The 9,807-nt window shown below is 37.3% G+C and overlaps 1 protein-coding gene across 1 annotated transcript; it reads left to right on the top strand.

Moving 5' to 3' along the window:
- Positions 1–224: 224 nt before the first annotated feature.
- On the top strand, positions 225–1,692 carry LOC110115313. Its single transcript, XM_020848506.2, has one exon. It carries the CDS (start codon positions 291–293, stop codon positions 1,473–1,475), a length of 1,185 nt encoding a protein of 394 aa, XP_020704165.1. The 5' UTR covers positions 225–290; the 3' UTR covers positions 1,476–1,692.
- Positions 1,693–9,807: the final 8,115 nt, after the last annotated feature.

The raw sequence follows: 9,807 nt of genomic DNA, 5'->3' as shown, positions 1-9,807 counted from the left end.
TGCCAAAAAAAAAAAAAAGCTGTATTCAATGTCTTGGGCTGTGGGCCGAATTTTGTGAACAGGGCCCGCTTGCCTATCCTAGCCCATTAGCTCCTATGGGGGTATTACCGTAAAAGCGCATCACTGTCCTCATCCCAGGCAAGAATCAAGATCTCCAACCGGGACCCACCCACCTCACCACCCGCCTATATATACTCCACAGCTTCACTACCGTACCCCTACAACCGTCTTCTTCATTCCCACCTTCCCAACACAAAGGAACAGCAAGAAACAAAAAGCTTTTTTACTTTATGGTTGACGTCGACCGCCGAATGGCCGGCTTTCCGGCAAGCCACGCTGCCGGTCTCCGAAGACTATCTACCCGCGCGGCAACCAACCCCTCATACTCTTCCTCCGCCGCCGCCCCCCGCAACGGCCTCCAATCCTTCACTCCTCTCGCTGACGCAATCATCTCCCACCTTCGCGCGTCAGGCGTCTCCATCCTTCCTGGCCTCTCTGACGCCGAGTTTGCCAGAATCGAAGCAGAGTTTGCCTTTGCCTTCCCTCCGGACCTCCGCGCGGTCCTGTCCCTCGGACTACCCTCCGGCCCTGGATTCCCAGATTGGCGCTCCCGATCACGCATCCGCGCTTCCATCGATCTTCCTATAGCAGCTGCTTCACTCCAGATCGCGCGTGGTAGCTTTTGGCCTCGATCCTGCCCAGATCGCACACTACCCGTTGCTCGTTCAGCCCTCCGTAGAGCTCCGCTTTTGATCCCGCTCTTCGATCGCTGCTATATCCCCTGCCGACCTTCTCTTGCCGGTAACCCCGTCTTCTTTGTCGACGAAACCCGCGTCCTCTGCTGCGGGTACGACCTTCCTGACTTCTTCCGCCGCGATTCCTCCTTCCGATCACCAGATCGTTCCCTCCGACGCCAGAAATCGGCAAGCGCCGCCGCTGATAAGCCTCCTCTACCTCCTCTTCCGCCTCACGCCACTCGACGTAGTCTGGATTCAATAGCCGGTAAGGCCCCTCGCTGGGTCGAGTTCTGGAGCGACGCTGTCTCGGATCGTCGCCGGCGTAACTCTTCCTGCTCCTCGTCCTCGTCATCATCATCTCCGATGCTCGATATTCCTGAGAAGATCCGGCCATCGAGGGTGCCGGAATGGGTCGACAGTTACCTGGACCGAATAGGGTCTGTGCTGAGGGAAGGAGGATGGGGGGAATCCGACGTGAACGAGATGGTCGATTCTTCTTCCGCCCCCAGCGCCTTGTTCGCTATGGTCGACGACGAGGCGGTTCTTGATGCTCTCCTTTTGAAGGCGGACAGGTGCTCGGACTCCCTGCGACGCGCAGGATGGAGCTCTGATGACATATCAGATGCGCTCTGCTTTGATTTCCGGCGGGAGCGCCGGGAGCGGCGGCCGGCACTAAACTTGCCGCCAGGGATCGCGTCGAAGATCTTCAAGCTCGCCGAGGCGGTTTCGAGATCCTGATCTTGCCAGTTCGTCGATCGAGAAGTGATTATCTATTTACTAATTCACCTTTACGGGTTTTCCCCCCTTTCGTACATGGTTTTTGCCCCTTTTTGTTTCGGTTTTCAAGAAGTTATCATGAAAAATAAGCATAGTACAGTGAAATTTAATATATGTATAATAATACAGATTAACTGGGAGAATTATAATCAAAATCATGGCTGCTTTTTATTTTTTATTTTGCTAATTTCCATTATCCTTTAAAAATATGTTTCATTTATAAAAGAATAAAATTTGATGCTTTGTATTTGAAATATAAAAAGCTAATCCAACCATTTAAATTGCATCTCATTTCTCAAAGAAATCATTATGTGCAGACATGAGAGAATATGCCACATCAACTGTATTGAGCTGTGTGGTATCGAGTTGTACCGAGTCATGGTACTCAATGCAAGTATGATCTGATGCATTTTGATTGATCTTTTGCGTCCGATCTTTGCACAGAATAATTAATCAATCCCTTGTGGATTGCGTGAGTATGGAAAATCTGAATTACATAGAATGTTAAAATAATAAAAAAATTATTTAATGATATAAAATAAAAATACTGAATAATTTTTGGAAAACTGAGTATGTAAATATTAATGAGGCAGTTCGTTTCATTTGGATAATGAAAATCATGAGATTGAGGTACCGTTTGGAATGAATTTTTTATTATTTTTTAAAGCAAATTTTTATTATAAAAATTTTACTTAAGTTATACTATAAAGTTATTTTAAGAAGTAATAAAAAAGCTGACTCAAATTAAAGTTTCGTTTGAGATGACTTTCTTATTATTTCTTAAAGTGATTTTTTAGTTTAAAGCCGATCCAAATAAAGGCTAAATCTGAATTTATGTAGTAGTGGTTCTTGAGCTTTGTTGCACATAAATTTAATTATGGGCTTTGGGAGTCGGCAACCACACGCACGGGGTTTTCATGATTTTGTGGTGAGAAAGCTGAAAGCGTGAGATGGATGTCTGGCTGCGTTTGCTACTTCCCATTTTCACTCTTTTTAAGGACCGTTGCAGCTTTTAAGCTGCCGTTGCTTTCCAGGAAGAAGAAGAGGCACCAACGAGGGACATATTGATTGTTGTCTGGCCCTATGGGCTTACACTTTGTCCCTTAACCTTTTTTAATGAAAGATTGGAAGATAGCCGTTGTGGCTTTGGTTTGACGTTTGAATTTTGAATTAAAGATTTATGCAATGATGGGGACTTAGGACTTCTTCACTCCACATTTTTTTCGTTAGAAATTGCACTAATTTGGGTTTGGGATGCAATTCAAGTGTTTGTTTTAATGTTTAGATAAAGTATTTGTGTAAATACATTGGTGGCATGGGGTAAGCAAAATGTCAAATATAGAAGATGATGAAGCTAGTAATAATGTTTGATATGAAGTATGAAATGATTCATGTCACGAGTATTTGATCAATTTTATAATGTTTATATTTATCCATTATATACTATAACTCTCTATTTTTCTCAATAGAACTTATAATGTTTGATTGGGATGTATTAGTAAAAACAAATTAAGTTAGATTAGATGATTATGTTTTGTTTGAGACGGCTTTATTAAAAGCAAAATTTTAGTATAAAATTAAATTTTTTTACTAAAAAATTATTTTAAGAAGCAATAAAAAGCGGTCCCAAAGAAAGCCTAAATTTCATTTAGCAGACCTACTCATACATAAACGCCATAGTGGATATTTCATGAGAAAACAGTTTATTGTCTATTTTTATGCAATATTGCATTGAAAATCATGTGAAAAGTAGCACACATAAATCAATAGGTTCTATTAATTAGCATAATATTACTTTGAAGAAAATCATGTGAAGGATTCGTAGGTCTTAGTTAAACCTATATTAGGTATCACATGATGTTCAATCTTGTTAGACTGATATAAATTCTATTAAAGTTCATTAGATGTTGAGATTTCAGTAATTTTTAAAATCATTTTAATTTAATTTATATTAGAATATTTTTATATAATCTTTTTAATAAAATAATAAGCTTATAATATATATTAATAATAATCATGAGAGAACTATCTAATCTAATTCTTTATACTTTATAGGGCATGAATAGATAGGCTTCTTTATAATGGAAAGTAATCCATCACTGTTGATCATTATCTGTACGTTATCTATATGAATCTAGAGTTGCAATTCATAATGATTTATCATTTTCTAACATAAGAATTTCCTTATGAAATAATTATTCCAATGGATTAGTCTTCCTTCTAAATTAACTAAGATTTTGTTTGGGAGAACTTTTTTATTGGTGTTATTAAATTTATTTTAGTGTAGATGCAATATAAATTTTAATTAATTAATCATGTATTGTATTTATTTTAAAATAATTTAATTGCTATTAATTTATTGTGATTAAATTTGAGTTATAATATACTATGTGATAAAAATGTTACATTATATTTGATGTATCTAAAATTTCACTTGATCCACATGAAAAAACTTTCATAGTTAAATTTGGGATCTTGCAAATTTCAATTTAAGTAACCTCATAGTTGAATTGAACATCTCGATAAGATGAACTCAATAACATCAAAGTGGTTCAATCCGAGTCCAAATGAGTCAAAATCAAGTTGTTGAAGTTTGGTTAAAAACTTCGGGATAATATAATCAAAGAATTAAACAATCTTTAAATTTTGCATGCCTATAATCAAATTGAGTGGTTCAATGTATCAAATCTAACAAACCTAAGATTAATAATCGAAGGATTTAATATGGGGAATCTAATGTTAATTCCAAAATATTATAAATAGAATCCACCCACCCAATTCTCTACATGGAAGAGACTAAGGTAGGAGATATTCGAAATATGAAGAACTTTGAAGCTCTACTCAACATTCAACACCAAAGATCACCACTAGTCATTACTTATATATTCTGATTGTAGTTGTCTGACAATTATCATCTGACCATCATTATTTGTCCACCATCTCTTGACTGTCATAGTCCATTCACCATCATTCATCCGCCATCATCTAACCATGGCCATTCGACCATTACCATCTAACTATTGTTGAATCATCAACCTCCTCATTGTCCAAAAATCATTGTCCAACTGCTCTCATCCATTTTCCATCATCATCATCCTTTCACTATTTTCTCCTACAGTCTACTACAATATTATTACAAAATTCATGCATTATTCATTATGAAAATATCTATATTAAAACGGTCCACATAAAGAAAAATATTTTATTTTATAGTACATAATACAATAAGCCTTATAAATATAAAAGAAGCAAATTCAAATGTTTGAACGATGAGGGCTATCAAAAATTCCAAAGAAAATTAATGCCAATTAACACAATGAATTTATACTCTTAGTTATTAATATAATTTTAATAGTTTAATATGCCCACTATGAGACATGATGGGGCCCATGACGTTAATGGGCTCCATGAAGGAATGGAAGACCAATACCTGTTAAGGGTTGGGGGACAGCTAAGGCCCGGCCTGTTAACAAATCAGGATACATTGGGGGCTTGAACCATACGATTCATCTCCCTATACGTACGTGACCACCCTGTGTATCCATGCTTTACACTGCAACCAAATGATGGAGACTTAACCTATTTTAAATTGGCTTTAATATATATGAACCCTATTAAGAAGACAATTGCTGTTCTCCATCTTTTAATTAATCATAATCGGATAATAGTGGTCAGACAAATATATTCGGACGATTGTGATGGGATAAGTATAATCGGGTTACAGTTATTAGAAGATCATGTTTAGGCTATAGTGGTTGGAGAGTCATATTAAGATGACGTTAGTTGAATAACTGTAATCAGACGAGAGTAGTTAGCTTATCATAATTGAATAATTGTTATTAGACAAGTGCACTTGAGGAAGTGTGGTCAGAGGATTATAGTTTGATGATAGTGGTCTGGAGACTGTGTTTCGAAGGCAATAGTTTGATGGTGGTTGTCTTAACTAAGATTCGAAGCTATGCAGAGTAACATACCCCTTGAATATAACCAAAATTCTAAACACACTTGTACAACTCATATTGATTCTTTCTAAGTGCTTAATAATATCATAATTAAATAATCTTATTGGTTGGATTTGTCTCATCAAAGCGCTCAAAAATTATTTGATCATCAAATTAATATACTTGTTGTGGGCTCGAATATACGCGACGATAGAGTTAGAACTTTATGTCTTAGCGTTGTACAGGTATTTAACACACAAACAAAGAACATAAGATTTTTACGTGAAAAACCCTAACAAAGGAAAAACCACGAGGTCACGCCAAGTTGAAATAATTCAACTAGTATCTGAATAGATTTCAAGTGAATGATTCGTCCTCAAAATTGAGAACGATCAGATTAAAAGAACAAAAATTTGACGTAAGACCAGTGATGTTCGGTGGATGGACAGAAATCTGGCATCAGTTGGCGGTTCGGCCGAAGTCCGATGTCGGTTCGCGGCTGGGCGGAAGTTCGGTGTTAGTCAGTGGATGGGCAGAAGTCAGGCGGTGGTTGAGGAATCTGGTGGTAAGAGAACTCTCTTCCTTCTTTGCTTGGGTCCCCTTTTCATGAGGAATGAGCAGTCTATTTATAGTTCGGGTCTTTGATTTGGACTCATTTGGGCTCGGATTGAGTCGAATTTGGTGTCGTTGGGTTCATATTTTCTAGACAATCTGTTCGACATTAATTTGACTGAAATCTGGGTCCGAATAGTCTCGGATTTAATTTCAGAAGCACTCATCTTGATTAATATTTACCTCGAGATTCATATATCAATACCAAAATTCTCAATTACGCTATAGATGCTAACCAATTCCAACACTAACAGTTCAACCAAATAAAAAATAAAAAATCTATATCCCAGTAGTTGTATCGAGCTGTCAGAATCGTTTACACTGACAGAAAAATTTAATAGTTTGTGAGGAAATAAATTATGAGCCGTGGATGTTCTGTCCAGTCGCCAGCTCACAAAACGTAGCCGACGAAGGTTAGAAAGGTACCAAAAGCAGTGCTTCTCAAACTTTAATTTAATACCAAACAATCATTATGCATGTGATGGGATAAGTATAATCGGGTTATAGTTATTAGGAGATCAAGTTTAGGCTATAGTGGTTGGAGAGTCATATTAAGATGAAGTTAGTTGGATAACTGTAACCAAGCGACAATAGTTAGTTGATTATAATTGGATAATTATGATTAGACAGGAACACTTGAGGAAGTATGGTCCGATGATTATAGTTTGACGACAATGGTCTGGGAACTGTGTTTTGATGGCAATGGTTCGATCGTGGTTGTCCTAACTAAAATTCGAACCACCCTTGAAATCCATGCAGAGTAACATGCCTTATGACTGGACACTATAACTGATATTGATTCTCTCTAAATGCTTAGTAATATCATAATTAAATAATTTTATTTGTTTGATTTGTCTCATCAAAATGCTAAACAATTATTTAATCATCAAATTAATATACTTGTTGCGGGTTAGAATATACGCGGCGATAGAGTTTGAATTTTATGTTGTATGTGTATTAGTCACACAAACAATGAATACAAGATTTTTATGTGGAAAATCCTGAAAAAGAAAAAATCACAAGATCATGCCTAGTTGAACTAATTACACTAGTATCTGAATAGATTTTAAGTGAATGATTCGTTCTCAAAATTGAGAACGATCATATTACAACAGTCAACGTTGGGTTGAAATCTAGTGACGAATAAAAATCAGACGGAAGTCAAGTGATGTTCGGTGGTCGGGCAAAAATTTGGGGTCAGTTGGTAGTCAAGGCAAAGTCTGACGTCGGTTGACAGTTGGTTAGAAGTCTAGCCTCAGTCAATGGAACGGCGGAAGTCCGACGGTGGTTGAGAAGTCTAGTGGCAAGAGAGCTCTCTTCCTTCCTTGCTTGGTCCCCTTTCCATGAGGAATGAGGGAGTCTATTAATAATTTTATGAGAGTGGCATGACCAATAAATATGAGGGAGATCAAAGGTAAATTAGGAGTGGTTTGAATGGGAAACCGATATTGATCCGCTTGATCGTGGACCGTTTATTGGGCATTTGAATGTCTTAATAATAACATAATTTCATGATCTTGGGCTTGTTGAATTCATCTAGTCGAGCCGCTCAATTCGACTATAAGCATGTTACGTTTGAAAATAGTTTAGTCATCCAATTATTGGTTCGAACCTTTCAAATGCGCTTTGGATCTTCATTTTGGGTTCGGGTTGAGTCGAATTTGGTGTCGTTGGATTCATATTTTTTTGACGTTCAGTATAAATTTGCTAAAATCAGAGTTCGGATGGTCCTAGATTTAGCTTCGAAAGTTTCCAACTTGATTTTGCCTCAAGATTCGTGCATGATCCAGATAATTCTTTGATGATATATCAATACCAAAATTCCCAATTACGCTATAGATGCTAACCAATTCCAACGCTAACCTTTCAACAAATAATAATAATAATAAAAAATTATATCCCAGTAGTTGTATTGATCTGTCAAAACTATTTTTACAATGACAGAAAAATGTAATAAAGTTTGTGAGGAAATAAATTATGGTCCGTGGATGTTCTGTCCAGTCGCCAACTCACAAAACGTAGCGGACGAAGGATAGACAGGTAACAAAAGCAAAGCTTCACAAGCTTTAATTTAATACCAAACAATCATTAATGTGACATTTATTTTACATATTTATAATGTTTGTATCGCAATATATTATTTATTAAAAGTAATAGTGATAATAAACTATATAAATATGAAATTTAAGTTAGGCCAACATACAACACGTGATGTCCCTTAAAAAGATATTGAGGTGGGACCATGGGATGTTAAGATTAATGCTATAATCTCGATTGTTTCATTAATCTTATGATTTAGGTTAATTATATATGATTTCAGTTAATCAAGCAGTCGAAAAAGTGTTCAAAACAAAGCCAAAAATTTTAAACTTTATACTGGATCTGGACAATAACTACATTTTTATTGTGCACATTCATAAAAATCCGACTTTTCTCTTATCCGGGCTCCGCTTGTAATAATCTATCCTCTTTAGAACAACTATTTCATTAAATTTTTTTTTTAGACATTAAATATAATTTTGTCCGGTAGTTATTTTTTGTTGTTTTCTTAATGTCTTTCAGACAAATTTTTATTTGGTCCGGTGTCCTGACGTAGCTCTACATTCGGATGCCAGTAAAATGGTGCAACGTGCCCTTACTCTTTACCGCGCGGCCTGACGACCCGAACTAAACCTGACCCGGGATTGTTATGTATTGGCTGATTTGTGCAGACGGGGGTATTGTTAGGTATTGCTCAATATTCCTCGACAATAACGAGAAATACCATTGAAGACCAATACATAGCAATACCGAGCAATACCACAGTTTAGCTAGGTATTGCTCGGTATTGCTAGGTATTGGTCTTGATAGAGCGGTATTTCTTATTATTGTCAAGCAATACCTACCAACACGCAAACATAGCAATACCGAGTTTCGGTTCGGGTCAGGTCGTCAGGCCGCGTGGTAAAGAGTAAGAGCATATGACGACATATTATTGGCCTCCGGATGTAGAGTTGGTCCGGTGTCCGGACCTAATAATTGTTCCTTTCATATATTTCCATGAAGAAAAAAAGATTATTGCGACTAAAACAACTAAGTTGCTTTCTCCGCAATAATTTCATACCAAACTTGATAAAACATTGCAATAATCTCAAACAAACTCTTAGATAAAATTCTCAAAAATTGTAAAGATTAGATATATTAATGGACTGATTTCACTCGAAATTGAACCAAAATCATTCAAGACCTGATGATGTGGTGCCAATTTTATATATTATAAATCAATTAAACTAATACTTTGTAGTCACGTCTAAAATAAATATAGAATAATATATTATAAATAGTTACATAGAAAAGGTATTCCACTTCGCAAAAGGAATTTTGCTCATGTTAGAAAAATGTTTTCTTTCCGAAAGAAGCATCTTACATATATTCATTTAAATTTTTTATTCAGAGTGCATCTATCAATATTTAAATAATTTGGGACAATTTAAGTAGTTCTAATATGTATATAATATTAGGGGTGTCAATTTCGGGTCACTGGTCGGGTTTGGGTCGGACCAGAAACTGACCCGGGTTCAAACGGGTCGATCATAACCCGACCCGGTTAGGTTAACGGGTTGGAAATGCGAACCCGGACCCGACCCGGCGGGTTGCCGGGTTGACCCGACCCAACCCGGGAAAGCTGGTCGCGCGGGGCCTGGTCGCGGTCGGGTCGCGCGGGGTTGCGTCGCGGGCAGCAGCGGTGTCGCGCGGCGGTC

Source organism: Dendrobium catenatum, unplaced genomic scaffold (assembly GCF_001605985.2).
Source record: "Dendrobium catenatum unplaced genomic scaffold, ASM160598v2 fragScaff_scaffold_586, whole genome shotgun sequence".
Lineage (NCBI taxonomy): Eukaryota > Viridiplantae > Streptophyta > Magnoliopsida > Asparagales > Orchidaceae > Dendrobium > Dendrobium catenatum.
This window is presented reverse-complemented; position numbering and strand designations above follow the sequence as displayed.